The sequence below is a fragment of the Pyrgilauda ruficollis genome, unplaced genomic scaffold, assembly GCF_017590135.1.
Source record: "Pyrgilauda ruficollis isolate IOZ18807 unplaced genomic scaffold, ASM1759013v1 scaffold7, whole genome shotgun sequence".
NCBI lineage: Eukaryota > Metazoa > Chordata > Aves > Passeriformes > Passeridae > Pyrgilauda > Pyrgilauda ruficollis.
The window spans coordinates 3,947,493-3,963,125 of record NW_024528821.1 but is presented as its reverse complement, the minus strand read 5'-3'; the positions used below and the strand labels follow the sequence as shown (position 1 = coordinate 3,963,125).

The window sequence follows — 15,633 nt, the reverse complement described above, 5'->3', positions numbered from 1 at the left end:
AATATATGTGTTGTACATTATATAGCACAGGATTATGGCATTGTTTATTTTAGATACATAAAACATAATTTATATATGAGTGTTTCTGTGTATGTATAATTAACTACGGTGTAGTCTGCACACTATATATATATTTTACATGTGCACACATACATATATACATTAACATATAAATATGTATGTGTATAGGTAAATGTATACATATTAAAAAGTGTGAGTTTTGAGTGTACAGGGCAATTACATGTGTGTGTATATGATAAATATATTACACATATATACACACATATATATGAAACATATACAAAAACAATATACGTATACACGTGTGCATATATAAATTATATAAAAATTAATATAAAAATACATTTTAAAATAGAAAACATATAGAAAATATAGAGAGAACCCCCTGCCCCCTCCCCCAGGTGTGTGCACAAGACACCAAGGCCGGGTTACAAACACTCTGCACTTTATTTCCACACTCCCAAGGCCCAAACGGGGCCTTCCTGCCCATTCCCACCCTCTGGAGTCCGTGTGAATGCCATGGGCAGGGCTCTGTGAATCCCACAGGAAAGGCTGCACGAATCCCACGGGAAAGGCTCCCTGAATCCCTTGGGAAGGGCCCCCTGCACCCCACGGCAGGGCCCTGGGCCCTCACAAGGCGTCGTAGTCGTCGTCGTCCTCGTGTTTCCTCTTGAGCGGGTTGGGGTCGGCGGCGCCGGGCGGGACCATGTTGGTGGTGATCAGGATGTTCTTGGGGCCGATCAGGGATGGGTTGATCAGGACGTTCTGCACCGTGGGAGTGGTGGGAGTGGCTGTGGGAATCGAGGAAAGGGGTCACTGAAAGCTTGGAGCAATCCCTGTTCATCCCAAGAGGGAGGATGGGGAAAGTCTGGGGGGACAGGTGAGGACACAAGGGGGAGAGGGAAACAGGAGCCAGGGTGGGAGGGAGCTGCTCAGGATGGCCATGCTCTGGCTGCCACTGTGCTGGGAACAGGAATTAACACTGGAAGTTCCTGGGATGAAGGACAGGGGGAGAAATTCCCCCATCAGCTTGGCCAGAGCAGCGTAGCTGCCCCATCCCTGGAAGTGTTCCAGGCCAGCTTGGAGCAGCGTGGAAGGTGTCTCTGTCCATGGCAGGGAGTGGGAATGGATGAGCTTCTCCCTGCCAGCCCAGGCAGGCTGTGGCAGTGTGGTTATCCCTGTTCCCAGCCCCAGCAGTACCTGACTTCCCAGCGGGCTGCGAGGACGGGATCTGGACCGTGAAGCGCTGCCCCGCCAGCGACACCGGCGCTCCCACCTTGGCTGACACCGACACGGTCTGGGCCGAGGGGGTGCCTGGATTCCACACAAACCCACCACATAAATCAAAATAAACCCACAAACACTCCTGAAACTCCCTCCCAAGTGGAACCTGTTATTAGGCACAGTGGGAATGCACAGGAACACCAGGACACCTGGTGGAGTCAGATTTCTAGGCAGAGCTGCACATTTGCTCATTTTCCTACATTTGACCCAGCCCTATGGAATTCCAGACTATAAACACACATAAAATTTAAAGCTATGCCCTAAAAATTAAAGATCCTTTTAAAAATGTGCTATTTAATTCAGCATCATACTGATATTGAGGAAAACAACCCTAAATTTAAGTAAAGTTCTTGAATATTCCCTTAAATAAAGAACTTATCACAAATACAGAACATCTGTAATGCATTTACATTTAAATGTTATTGTAATAATAAAGATAATTTATGAAATTAACTTTCTGATGCTGTCTAACAATATAAGGTCAGGCAGTCCCTGACATTTCCTCAGGGGCTGAAAAGTGTTTTAAATTATTCCTCTTTATTTTTCCTTCCTAAAATGAAGGTGGGAATCCCCTGTGGAGCTGTTTCCTACCCAAAGTGGGAGTGCTGGGCCTGCTGCTCACGGCGCCCACGCTCAGGCGAGGGACTGTGATCCTGCCTGCTGTGGAGGAGACCTGTGGGGAGAGAAACAGGGAATCAGGGAATGGCCTGGAATAAACAGGAAAGCCCCCCCACAATGAGGCATTCAGGGCTTCCCAGCAAAGGAAATATTCTCCTTCTAAAGCAGAAACAACTGAGGTAGAAGTCAAAAATACTCTTTAATACCTACACCAAAGCCTGGTCTGTGCCTCTGACAAGCTGACATTAAACCTGACAGCTCCTCCTGGACATGAGGAGGAATTTCTTCAGGGAAAGGGTGGGCAGGCATTGGAAGGGGCTGCCCAGGGAGGTGTTGGGAGTCCCCATCCCTGGAGGTGTCCAGGGAACGATTGGAAACAGCACTCAGTGCTCTGGCACAGGCTGGATTTGATGATCCTGGAGGTCTTTTCCAGCCTCAGTGAGTGTGGCATTCTGCAGTATTTCATTAACACTACAATATTCCCATACCTGACATTTTCCCATATTTTAAAATTTCCCACATTTCAAAATTTCCATTTAAAATCAACCAACAACAAATTGCAAATCCAGCCTGGAGACCTCCGAGCTGGCACGCACAGGCCAATATTCACCCCCGCCCTTCAGAGCTGTGGAAAACTGCAATCTGACACCACTCCCACCCCCCCAGGGGTGATCCCCGACCCCTGAGCAATCCTCACCTTCTTCTGCAGGGACTTCAGGCGGTAGTTGGGGGCGGTCAGGCAGTACCTGTCGGGCGGCAGCCGCGGGCCCGAGTACGGCTTGATCAGCGGCAGCGGCGTCTGGTTCTTCTGGCGGGCGATGTCCAGCAGGAACTGCAGGGACACGGCCACACCCGCGGCTGGTCACACCCCTGTGCCCTGGTGTCTGGTCACATCCCCGTGGCCTGGTCACATCCCCATGTCCCACTGACATCCCGGTGTCTGGTCGCACCCCTGTGGCCCAGAGACATCCCTGTGTCCAGTCAGATCCCTGTGTCCCAGCCTCATCCCCATGTTCTGGACACATCCCAGTGTTCTGGTCACACCCCCGTGTCCTGGTGACATCCCAGTGTCCCACTGACATCCCTGTGTCTGGTCACACCCCTGCACCTTCTCAGTGACATCCCTGTGTCCGGTCAGGTCCCTGTGTCGTGGCCTCATCCCCATATCCTGGACACATCCCAGTGTCCTGGTCACACCCCCATGTCTGGTCACATCCCCGTGTCCTGGTGACATTCCCATGTCCCACTGACATCCCTGTGGCTGGTCACACCCCCATGTCTCAGTGATATCTCAGTGTCCCAACCACATCCCTGTGTCTGGTCACACTCCTGTATCCCAGTGACATCCCTGTGTCCAGTCAGATCCCTGTGTCCCGGCCTCACCCCCATGTCCTGGTCCGTGTCCCAGCCTCATCCCTGTGTCCCATTAACATCCCCATGTCCTGGCCTCATCCCAGTGACATCCCCGTTTCCTGGCGACACCCCCGTGTCCCAGCCACATCTGTGTGTCCCAGCCACATCCGTGTGTCCAGGTCTCATCCCTGTGTCCCAGCCACATCCGTGTGTCTGGTCAGAACTCTGTGTCCACTGGGACATCCCTGTGTCCCGGCCTCATTCCCACGTCCCGGTGCCACCCCGTGTCCCTGCCCAGCCCGTGTCCCAGTGACAGCCTCGATCCTGTGCCAGCCCCGTGTCCCCCCCGTGTCCTTGGCCAGCCCCATGTCCCTGTGCCAGCCCCATGTCCCCCCCGTGTCCTTGGCCAGCCCCATGTCCCTGTGCCAGCCCCATGTCCCTGTGCCAGCCCCGTGTCCCCCCGTGTCCCCGGCGGTCGCTCACGTCGCGGGGCGGGGGCGATGTGAAGGACTGGTCCGTGCGGCACTGGATCGCCAGGCGCACGTCGTCCGCGTCCACGCTCGACTTCTTGGCGTGGCTCGAGTAGATCTTGGCGTCCTCCAGGATGGTGGTGACGTATCCTGGGAGAAACGGGCTCTGGCTTTCATGGAAAACTCCCCAGCCCCATCCTGGCCTCGCCCGGCTGGCACTGAAAACTCTGCGGGCACTGCTCAACCTGCCCGAGGGCAGCGCCCATGGGAAAACTGGAGGAATTCCTCCCTGCCAGAGCAGCTGTGGCTGCCCCTGCGTCCCTGGGAGTGTCCAAGGCCAGGCTGGACACGCTTGGAGCTCCCTGGGATACTGGAAGGTGCCCCTGCCCAAAGCATCCTGGGTTTGTGATTCTGTGATTAAAGAGTCACAGAATTACAGCTGGAAGAGATCTCCGCGGTCACCGAGTCTGACAGGGGAGCCCCCGCGGAAACACGGGCTCACAGAGCACTCCCTGCTCCAGGCAACATTCCCTGCTCCAGGCAACATTCCCTGCCCCACACAACACTTCCCTGCCCCACCCGAGCCTTCCCCGCGCACTTCCCGCCCGGCCCCGCTTACTGTAGGCGAACTCCAGCATCTGGTTGATGACGCGCGGCTCGTACTCGGTGATGCCCATGTCCTTGAGGATCTGCGCCATCACCTGCGGGGGGGACACAGGCACCGCTCAGCCCCCCGAGCCCCCGGTGCCCCCCGGTCCCGCCCGGACGCCCCTGGGCCCCGCGGTACCTGCGCGTCTTTAGGGGCGCTCTTGGGAGACGCCATCTTCGTCGCCTCCATCGTTTCCGGTCATGTGACACAAGGGGCGCGGCTACGGCGGCCGGGAGGGCGGCGTTGCTATGGAGACGCGGCCTAGCGTGGTTGCCGTGGAGACGCGGCCTAGCGGGATTGCCATGGAGATGCGGCCTGTCAGAGCAGAAATTCACTTTACTGTAAATATTCATGTAGGCCAACTGATGCACAGACCAAATCTGCTGGATTCAAGTGACTGTTTTCCCACTTCCCCTGCTGCAGACAGCCCAGTGCCCTGCATCTGCACTAAGGTGATGCAGGAGGAGATGTTTTGTTGTTTCGTTAATAGCTCTGAAGCCACTTTTTAAAGTGCTAGCAATCCCAGGAGTAACTAAAAATGACAGTGTGTTCCCACTGTTCTGAAAATAACGGGTTCCACTTAAAAGCTTTTTAAAGCTGGTTTTCATGGCAGCTGACTGGATTTGGAAGCCACGTAGAGCACATTCCATGTGAGTTTTGTCAGAGTTTCTCACTTTCTGAGGCAAAACAGAACCAAAAATAAAGTTTTGTTGTGATTTTGTCAGGCAGGCGATCAGGAAGGTTCCAGAAGCAGTTGCAATGTGTTATAACCCAGGATGGTCCGAGTGCAGCCAGGTCTGGAGGAGGAGGATGTGCTGGGGACTCCCATCCCAGCTCCTCAGAGACAGGGACAAACCAAGAGCTGCTCCCTCCGATCCGCCCTGTGGAACATTCCAGCAGCTCTGCTGCTCCCCGTGCACCCCCAGGCAGGCGTGCAGCACCCGGATCACATCCCAGCCTGGCTGGAGACACATCCCAGCCCTGCCTGGCTTTGGGATCAGCCTGGGGAGCAGGGGCAGCCCCATGGCTCCGGGAAAACCCTCACCCAGCACAAGGGGCCGGCACGGGATCCCTGTGCCAGAATGCTGCGCTGAGGCAGCTCCCAGGCCAAGTCATTTGACTTCCATGAGTCAGAGTGTGTTACACAAAAACATCCTGGGAGGAGGGACGGAGGGAGGAGGAATTCCAGACACTGACCTTAGACAAGAAACTAAGCCCACTTTTCTTTCCTTGTTTTAAGAAAGGGGGGAGCAGCTCTTCCACGGGCTGGGATCAGGCTGGAGCTCAGCACATGGAGCTGTGGGCTGCCATGGTGTTTATTCCTGAGGCAGGAAAGAAAATGATGGTTTGATTCCCCACTTCCACAGGGCTCGGGATTTATCCCTAAACCCAGTGCAGGACTCTTCTGCTCCCTCTGTGCCACCTTCTCCACTCACCACAGGTGACTTTCCACACTGGGAAGCACAACCAGGAGATTCTTGCAGGATTTCTGTGAGGAAAGCAGCAGGAGAAGGCAGGGAGAGGCAGTTCCCACGGGGCAGCCACCTGTCCCCAGGGCCACAAACGCCTTCCTGGCCGTGGATGCTTCTCCCCATGGACACTCCCGTGGGGCACAGCCATGCTGGGAATTATGGGGTTGGAGAAGCCCTCCAAGACCACGGAGTCCAAGCTGTGCCTGATCCCCACGTTGTCACCAGCCCAGAGCACCAAGTGCCACCTGCAGTCCTTCCCTGGACACCTCCAGGGATGGGGACTCCAAACCTCCCTGGGCAGTTCCGATGTTTAACAACCTTTTCCATGAAGAAATTCCTGCTGATTTCCAACCTAACCCTCCCCTGGCACAGCTTGAGGCCATTTCCTCTCCTCCTGTCCCTGTTCCCTGGGAGCAGAGCCTCCCCTGGCTGTCCCCGCTGTCAGGGAGCTGTGCAGAGCCGCACGGTCCCTCCAGAGCCTCCTTTTCTTCAGGATAAACTCAAAAAGACACATTCCATGGGCACCACAGCTGGCCCAATGGAAGAGCAGCCACCCTTCCCCTCTGCTCAGGGACTGGGGTTGTTTTCAGTGCTGGAAAACAGGAAATGGGGTCATGGGGTGTCCTGGCCGGGTGCCGGCTCCTCCGTCTGCCGCGGTCGTTCATCCCGGGAGCTGCCGGCCAGCTGGGAATCATCTGTTGGAGAAATCAGGAGCACAGCCTGGGCACGTGGCTCCACTCAGGGTGCAGGATTTAAATCCCATAAATTTTAAATCTCTGGAAGTGTTCAAGGCCAGGATGGATGGGGCTTGGAGCAACCTGGGATAGGGGAAGGTGTCCCTGTCTGCCAGGGAGTGGAACAAGCTTTAAGGTCCCTCCCAACCCAACCCATTCCATCATTCTATGAAATTTCACTGGGAATTTCTTCCCAGACAAGATTTGTTGAGGTGTTCAGGGCGCAGCCACGCAGAGCCCTGGCACAAGGACAGCTTTTCTTGTTGGAAGGTATCCAAATCTGCAAGAACCCCAGCCAGAGCTTCTGCCTCTTGGAAAGGGCAGCAGGAATCTCCTTAACGTCAGATCTGGGATTTGCTGGACAATGCAGTGCCTGTGCTCAGCTCTGACCTTTCCAGCACTAATCCCACACTATTTGGCTCCACAAAACTCTGGCATTTGGGCAGCCCTTGGGAGAATAAGAGCTCCAAAGAGCCAAGCTCTGAGGAGGAGGAGGAGATTTGTTTTGTAGTTGATCCCCCTCTCATTTCTGCTAGAATCCCCTTCCTGGGCTCTGGAGGAATTCGAAGGACTGTGAGGGCAGATCCTGCTGCTGGGTGTCCCTGCTCCCTTTGGCCCTGTGCTTCCAGCTTCCCAGAGCCTTCCCTTGGGATTCCCTCATGCTGACCCCCACTCCCCTTGCCTCCTCCAGCCCAGCGTTTTCCAGCTCCTCACCCCTGATCATTCCTCAAGTGGAAAGTTTACCCAGGCTGAGTGTCCAGCTGCCTCTTTGGGAATGATGGTCAAATAAAGCCTTTCCCGTCTTATCTTTATCAGATCATTAAGGCACCATCAGGAGGAATTCCGCACTCAGCAGCAAATGCTGGGGAAGAGCTTAAGGGGGAAAAGACCTGAGTCAACACAAAATGATGGAAAATTCGCAATCAGCCCCAAATGATTCAATTTCCAGTATCAAAGAACTCTTCTATCTCACCTGGGAACTGCAGGTCCTTCCTGCCGAAGGAGGAGAAATGGAAGTGACATTCCAAGGGTCCCAAGTTAATTCAGCTCTTAATGACATTCAGCATGTTCCCTTCCCGTAAATTACACATGACACAAGTGAGACTCAATCCCACAAAACCACAGGAGCTCGGAGTCAAATTTGAATACATTTGTATTATTTATTGGCTGTATTAAATATATTATCTATTTGATAGTTACAATTTAGTAATACAATGCATGGCAGCTTTAACATACGTTTGAGATACCTCAAAAATGACAATACAAGAAAACCGAAGATACCTAAAATACTTTAATGCCACGAGGGTACATCCTTCTGGAATGGACAACAGCTGATGGAAAATCCGTATTGCAGTAGAAATCCCAGATATTTTCTGGAAATATGAGCATTTTGTGGCAATCACAAAAGGATTCGATTTCATTTTTTAGCAGTGGTGACTTGTTAGTATTTACTCTGCAATCCTAATTTCAGGACTATTATTGCCAAATAAACCTCTACAAGTTGGTTCTAAGGAGTTAAAAAAGAACCCTTTGGCAATGGAGATTTGCTGCAGGCAGTTTATCTGCTAAAGGGAGACTATGAGGAAAATAAAGACAGATTGTAAACTCTTCTGCAAACTAGAGACTAATATCTGTATAAAACTCTGACACTGGAGGGAGAGATTTCTATGATATAATAAATGATTAACTTAAAGTTCTGCTACAAGTAGAACAATACATTCAAACATACATTTTTTTTCTTTCCAGGACTTTTAATCAAAATAAATAGAGTACAAAAATGAAGAGTACGTTTTGAAAAGATTAATTTCAGATTGCACCATCGATCTACTGTGAAGAGGATTAAGTGATACTAGGTCATAATTTAGGTTTTCCACATCTGAAATACAACACAATGCCTCAAACTCTAACACAACGTTATTCCTCAACTGCTGTAGGAGAAAGACCCTTAAAAGTGATTAATTAATTACTGGAAACACATCGCCTGTAGCTCTGTCACATCCACCCTCCCACCCACAAGTGCATCGTTCTGATGGCTGAAGTGGAGCCACAGACTTTGCAAAAGACCCTAAATCTACCGTTCTGTGGCATGTTCCAAATGCTGTTGGCAAGACCCATCCTGAAACACTGGAAATTTGTGAGTTCCAGCTTTCAAAAGCTTTGATCTAACGGAGCCAGGAGCTGCCAGGCTCCTCCTCAGGGATTCACAAGCAGATGGAACACAACAGTCAAATGTAGTGCACAGTGTCCACAAAAATATCCCCCAGCCGACCAGGACGAGTTTCAGACAAGTTCATAGCAGGCTGAACATTCCCAACAGGAAAACCATGGAATGTGAAGCTGCTACCACTGGGATAGCAAGTTTAAAACATTGTATAAACGTTATCTAAAAAGAGTTCTCTCACGTACAATTTGCTCGTTGGGGTTAAGTTAGAAGGGCACCCAAAGCAGGCTGAACTTTTTATTTTTTAGGTTAATAATAGTACAAAAACATTTGCTCAGTTTGAGCCAAATAGTGTAACATTTATCATAAATGCACTCTTTCTCCTTAAAGACAACTCCTGTGCTGTTCTGAGCACGCTGCACAGGGAATTACTTTTCTCTCAGGCACTGAGAGTGAAATGTGGATTGGGCCAAAGCTGCTCAGGACAGCAGGAACATTCCGGGCAGAGCCTTTCCTGGGCATCCCGGCCGAGCGCCACGTCCTGCTGGCATTGGTTTGGATTAAAACCCTAAAAAACCCTGGCACCCTCTACTCCAACACTTGAAATGATTATTACTGAATCCCAAGTATTAAAATAACTGTAAAGTAGTAATATCACTAAGTCAATATTCTGCTTTCCTTCTACAGTCTAGTAAATGTGGTATGCTCTAGTAGGCTCTGCAGTTCTGCTCTAAGCTCAAAGCACTTGTGCTGCTGGATTTCATGGATATCAGACTACAGCGAAACTCGATGGAGCAGCCATCGCCTCCCGCTGCTCTGGTGGTGCTGGCAAAGGACTGTTCTAGCAATGCCTTCCCTCTCCAACTGGCTGGGATGGGGAGAGAGGAGGAGCGCGCACACACCCCCCAGTGCGCACCGTAAGGCAGCTGATTGCTGTTCTCTAACAGCTCACCCTGATTGCAGAGGCCCCAGGATCACCCTTTCTACAGGAAATCTGTGTCCAGCATTTGGAAAGGATCTGCCGAGCCAGCCTCGCCGGCAGCCAGCAGCAGGAGCGGGAACGCACGGAGCGAGGGGTTCCCAGCTAGGATTTCATTGAACTACCCATAAATACCCCAGAGAGCTCTGTACAGACAGCCGAGCGGGGCCAGCTCTGCCCTACTTGATGACGAAGTACTGGATGACCACGGCGAAGAGGATGGCGACCACGGCGAAGCCGCAGAGCAGCGCGATGGCGATGGCGCGCTCCTCGCGCAGCCGCTTCCCGCTCTGCACCAGCTCCGCGCCCGCCGGGGCCGCGGCGGGGCCCGGCTCCCGGCGCTGGCAGCAGAACACGGTGCTGGGGCTGTAGGGGCCGCAGAGCTCCGGGCAGCCCGGCAGGTCGTGGCACTGGCGGCCGGCGCAGACGCGCGCGCGGTACTCACAGTTCGTCTGCGCGGCCGGCAGCCGGAAGCACGGCTCGGGGCCCTTGTACACCTGGCAGGGGACAGGAGCAGCTTCAGTCAGGAGCACTGCACTCAGCACCGGCACCTGGAGCTGCCTGTACTGCTCCAGGGGGGTGGGAGGCGCTGGGCACAGCCTGGAGTTGCCCTCCTCTCCCCAGCTTTGTAAAATCACAGCTTAAATCTCTGGACAATTCATGATTCATTGAAGTTTCCTGCCATGCCCACACACTAAGGCCTCACCTGGGCTGGGAGGCTCAGAAAGGACAAGAAAAATCATCCTGCATTTTCTTCCTTAGAGCTCCTCCAGCAAAGTGGAATCTCTGATTAACAGAGGCAGTGGTACCACAGACCATCAGGATTAAGAATCAAGAATCAAGGGATAAATCAGTGCTCACCCACTTCACACTTTCTGAAATGAAAAGTCTCCCTGTCATCTCCCCAGACATAATTTCAACCTTCAAATCATGGAATCACAGCATGGTTTGGGTTGGAAGAGACCTTAAAGCCCATCTCATTCCACCCTCTGCCATGGGCAGGGACACCTTCCATAAGAAATATGCACACCTTTCTTTGGTAATAATTTTTCCCAGGAAAAACCCCTCACATTCCTGATGCTACATAAAAGGTACCTGATCAAACTCTCTGCCAGCAGCAAGCTGAAGGATGTAAACAATGGAATCTCCTTTCATCGGCTGTAGAGGCTCCCATGTGATTTCAAAAGTGTTTTCTTCCAGCTGAATCACTTTGGGTGCTGGAAAATAGAGTGATTTGTTGGTGTTTTAGAAAAAGAACAATGGTCTCTACAAATGTACAGCTGTCATGATTAGAGGCAACTCATTCCAATAACTTAAAGCAATTAAGATTAGTTTCTTTCTTTTTCTTTCATTTGATGACATGAGCTTAAAATATGATCACTGCTATGTGTAGGTTATACTTGTTGGTCTTTTTGAGCTGCCAGGGTGAGACCATGTTTGTAAGGAGGAGCAGCACTTTCAAGTCACTACAGAACTGACATTCTGCCCATGTGCAGAGCTGAAATTATGTTCTAACCATGCTCCAGTCAATCAGTATTGCTGCAGGCACGCAGCACTCTGACCTTCACAGTGACTTTAATGATGACCTTTAATGTCCATATTAAAAAGTGAAGATCAGAGGAATTAACTCTGCCCTCATTTGCCTACACACTGCTGTAACTTCAGTGGATAACCCTGCAAAATGCCTTTCCAGCTGAGCAAAGGTAGGAATGCTCAGTTCAGGGTGGAAGAGCTGCAGTGCACAAAGTGATTACAACAAAAGAGCCCTTCTCCCTCCCACCCAAAGCCCCTCAGAGCGAGTTTCTGTCTCTGTCCCTGCAAAGGTTGGCCGAGGGTCAGCTTGTAGCATCCAATCCTGCCCACCAGTGCCTTGCAGCAGTTGCCAGGGCAGTGCCAGCTCACCTTTGAGAGGTGCAGGTGGAGACTTGGTGGTGGTGAAAGCGCAGACCTCAGAGAAGGCTCCTTCCCCAGCGTCGTTGTACGCCTGGATGCGGAAACGGTACGTGGTGGATTCGCTGAGCCTCTGCACCTTGTAGGTGTGACAGGGACCATTATAGACTGTCACAAACCTGGGGGACACAGAACACACACAGTTACCCAGCTGCCACAAGTGTCTAGGGCAGTATCAGACCTGAAACACTCAGATTTAAGGACAAAGAAGTTAAGGACAAAGAAGTGGTGCTGCATTCTGGGTGTCCCAGCTTTCTTCCCACTGAGGCTGCAGAGCCCAACTCCTCTGAACCAAGAGAACAACCCTTGAATATCCAAAATAAATTGAAATTTCCTGTTAAAGAACAGCTGGCTAACCCGTTTCTTATATGCAGGCCTGACTTTGTTTTTGAACGTCAAAAATAACCATGCCAGCACAGGATGGTGGTACGGTATTTATTCTTTAAATAGTATTTACTGTTTACAAGCAGCAAGTTATTGACAGCACTTCTGGTTGAAAGATGGGATGCAAAACTGCAAAAGGGCAAACTCTAGGATGCTCAAATGACTCAGTGGTGCAAACAGAAGGTAGAAAAACATAAAACACATTAAAAATTTGACATAAAGTGGTAAAATCACAAGATCCTTAATGGTCTCACCTGCCAAACCTGTCCTCCATCTGCAGGTTGAACTGAGTAGGGTTGGGAATTAAAGCTCTGCTGGGCCCTTCTCCCCATTTCAGTTTAAGGCTCTGGTAGCTGAAGACAACACATTCCAGGTGGGGAGGGTCAGGAGGTAGTGGTTTGGTTTTGGCTTTCATGGAATGACTGAAAGGACCAATTCCAAAGCTGTTGATGGCCTGTACCCTGATCCTGGGGATGGGAGAGAGCGGCCACATGGTCACAAAAAGTGCTGGGTAACAAAGCAAGAGTTAAAAGGTGTACAGAGTGTAACTCCAAACAGTAAAGCAATTAAGATGCAGTTAGAAATTAAATCTGAACTCAGCTTCAACCAAGACTGAGGTCACAGGATTCTCTGCTCTGCTCTTACCTGTCCATCCATCTTCTTATCACACACGTGAACATCCCAACGAAAAATTCTAACCCCAGAAACCTTAAAGTCTTGGCTTTGAGACAGAATGTGAACCTTAATACCAACCACAATCTCACTCCTGCCAATGTCATGACTGGACTCTGGATATGACAATTGTAGGAGTTTTTTTGGAGCTGCAGGGTGAATTAGGCAAATAATCTGTAAGCTGCACGAAAAATTGCTCTAAAAATTTAAAGCACTACCCTCTCAAAGGACTTTTAAATCCTACAAATGTGATTTCAGAATAATTCTTACCTGTACAGGGTGTCAGGCAGCAGATTCTCAAGGACATGGGTTGTGTTTCTCCCCACAGTGACCAGCTGCTTCTCCCCATACTCGATGTTGTACCCTGTGATCTCTGCCCCGTGGCAGCAGGGCTCTTCCCACTGGATTGCAAGGCACGTGGAGAAAGGAGGGGAGATTTCCACCTGATCCTCTTCAAGTAAGTGGAGCACGGCCACGGCTGCGGGCACTGACGGCGGCGTGGTCACCACGGCCGTGTCCCCAAACAGCCCTGCCCCAGCCACGTTCACAGCCTGAAAGACACCACACAGGGCTTACCAAATCCCTGCCTTCCCAGCAGGCACTCACAGCTCTCACAGCCTTCCGTGTGTTCTCAAAAGCAAAGTAGAAGAGAGTGGAAAATCTCCTGAATAATTTGTCAACAGGGCAAAGCATCTGTCAAGCACGCTGGATCTAAATTCTTGCAGATTCAGGGAATGAGGGACCGGGGGACAAGGGAAGTGTTTTTCCCAAATACCTTCTCAATTGCATGAGCAGGTGACAGCACATGACTTTATTCCTCTCTAGCTGGAGTTTGTCCCCAGACTGCAAGTGCCCAGTGGCACCAAAAAGCTTTTCCTACCTGGACTCTGCAGTAATAGGTGGTTGCAGGTGTGAGCCCCTTGACCTCATAGCTCTGGCAGGGGCCAGTGTAGATGATGTGCATGGACCCCTCCACCTGGCCCCAGTCCAGCCTGTACTCGGTGATTTCTGCTCCGTTGCACGCTGGGCTCTGCAGGGTGAGGGAGAAATTCTGCTCAGCTCTTGCACTTACACACCCCTAGAATCCAGGGGGGAGCTCTGTCACACTGAGACACTGAGTGAGAGTCACAAAAAAGGTTGGAAAACACCTTCAAGATCATCACATCCAACCTTTGTAAGCACTGGGGTTGAAACCTGAGGACTGTTCCAAGGGATTTTAAATTAAAAGGTGACACGTGGCTGTAACACCACCGCAGTTCACACCAGAATTCTGACTGTCCCACAATCTCTTACCACTTAAAAGAATTAATTCACTATATATCAATTACCACACCATGAGGAGGATTAAATGCCACCCAATTTGTCCAGTTAAGACTGCAATTAGTAACTCCCAAAGTCTACAAACCCAAGACAGATGTCTATAAAGAAATGGGCTTAAAATATTCCACCTCTACACATACTATTTCTCTAATTTCTGTCTATCATAAATGTGTCACTACAACTCTAAAAGCCAAACACTAATTTGGGTGGTACTGGAAGCCATCAACACCTACCTCCCACGAAACCACAGCACAAGTTGCACTTTTGCAGGTTATCAGGGGTTTGCAGCACTGCTCAGGGGGTCCTGGAGCAGTGCAAAGCTCTGCCTTCTCAGAGTGGGGGCCAAACTGCAGGAAAACAACACTGCATGAACACAGCAACAGCACCAGGGCAAGAACTGATGTGCAAGTGAAGCAAACAAACTATTTTTAACTTGACAGGGAAGTAAACAGCAGAGCTCAGGGCTCAGTTTCGGATTCCTTGCAGGTACTCGAAGCTGGCCCTGCTCCCACAGGATATCTGAGCTCCTCCCACTGCCAGGGTTTTGTAACTCCTCCCTCCCCCAGCCAGGATCTGCCTTCCAGCAGCAGCTGGGCACTGTTTCACAAACACTTTTAAGACACAAAGGTTTATCTCACGCTTCTCCCATCCTGGCTTGGCTGGCACCCACCCCTCTCCACACCATGCTGCTCCCACCACATCTGCAGAGCCTGAGCTCGGGGTAACACATCCAACAATTCCAAAGGCACAAACACCAAGAGGTTCACACCACCCAGGCTACAGCAGCCCCTCAGCACCCTCACTGCTGCCCTGTGTGGTGTCAGTGAGACGTGGTGAGTGCAGTGCTTACCCCGACTCTGTTCCCTGCCCGCAGCCAGAAGCTGTAGCTTCTCCCTGGGAGCAGGTTGGTCACTCCAAACTCAGCTGCTGGGCCCTGATAGAGCACCCTGCGCTCGTCCTGCTCCGAGCTGGCCATCTCCAGGAGGTACTCTGTGATCTCAGAGCCTCCATCCACAGCTGGGGGGCCTGGCAGACAAAAACAGATTGCATTCTCCTATAAAATTCTAAATTCCCTAAGTTAGGGCAGGCTCTTGTCATGTGTCTGAGCAGAAACACTTCATGAAGCTTGCTTCCCCCCCAGGTACTGATACTTAGTTTTAAGATGGCCTTCATCAGGGGTTTTTTCATGTATTTTCCCTGTTTCCTTCACTAAACAGTGCATCTTCATTAATTTTTGCTTATCTCTTTTACTGAGATAACATAAAACAAGGGGAGATTTTAAAATTGCTAAGGAGGTGTCAGTCATGGGCAGACAGGAAGCTTTCTCACTGGAAAATATTTATGTCTGCTTCAGTCTCACTGTATCACCCTACCAGAGGTGCACAGAAGCTTTGGTCTTAAAAAAATCCCACAAAACAAACCAAAAACCCCACCCCAACCCCAAAAAAACCCTAAGGCCATGGACAGCATCTCTATAGTTTCGTTTTTATTTTTCGTTTTCCCTGAAGAGTTCTATAGATTTTTGATTAGGATGATTGAAATCAGAGCAGTGTTTTACTCCAGCTC

At 50.7% G+C, this 15,633-nt stretch overlaps 2 protein-coding genes across 2 annotated transcripts in view; both read right to left on the bottom strand.

The window, feature by feature from the left end:
* Positions 1 to 449: 449 nt before the first annotated feature.
* On the bottom strand, positions 450 to 4,620 carry TAF9B (TATA-box binding protein associated factor 9b). Its single transcript, XM_041485381.1, has 7 exons — positions 4,534 to 4,620; positions 4,366 to 4,447; positions 3,760 to 3,896; positions 2,621 to 2,755; positions 1,897 to 1,978; positions 1,222 to 1,335; positions 450 to 812 (listed from the first exon to the last, which is right to left on the bottom strand). Exons 1-7 carry the CDS (start codon positions 4,582 to 4,584, stop codon positions 652 to 654), a joined length of 762 nt encoding a protein of 253 aa, XP_041341315.1. The 5' UTR covers positions 4,585 to 4,620; the 3' UTR covers positions 450 to 651.
* Positions 4,621 to 7,747: 3,127 nt separating this feature from the next.
* LOC121363083 (fibronectin type-III domain-containing protein 3a-like) overlaps positions 7,748 to 15,633 on the bottom strand; it is a 39,145-nt gene continuing 31,259 nt past the window's right edge. The window contains exons 20-27 of the mRNA XM_041485170.1: positions 14,918 to 15,093; positions 14,301 to 14,414; positions 13,628 to 13,777; positions 13,018 to 13,298; positions 12,330 to 12,542; positions 11,644 to 11,810; positions 10,837 to 10,958; positions 7,748 to 10,238 (exon numbers count right to left, since the gene is read on the bottom strand). Of these exons, the coding sequence (XP_041341104.1) occupies positions 9,921 to 10,238; positions 10,837 to 10,958; positions 11,644 to 11,810; positions 12,330 to 12,542; positions 13,018 to 13,298; positions 13,628 to 13,777; positions 14,301 to 14,414; positions 14,918 to 15,093 (1,541 nt within the window). The 3' untranslated portion in view covers positions 7,748 to 9,920. The remainder of the gene's footprint in view (positions 10,239 to 10,836; positions 10,959 to 11,643; positions 11,811 to 12,329; positions 12,543 to 13,017; positions 13,299 to 13,627; positions 13,778 to 14,300; positions 14,415 to 14,917; positions 15,094 to 15,633) is intronic.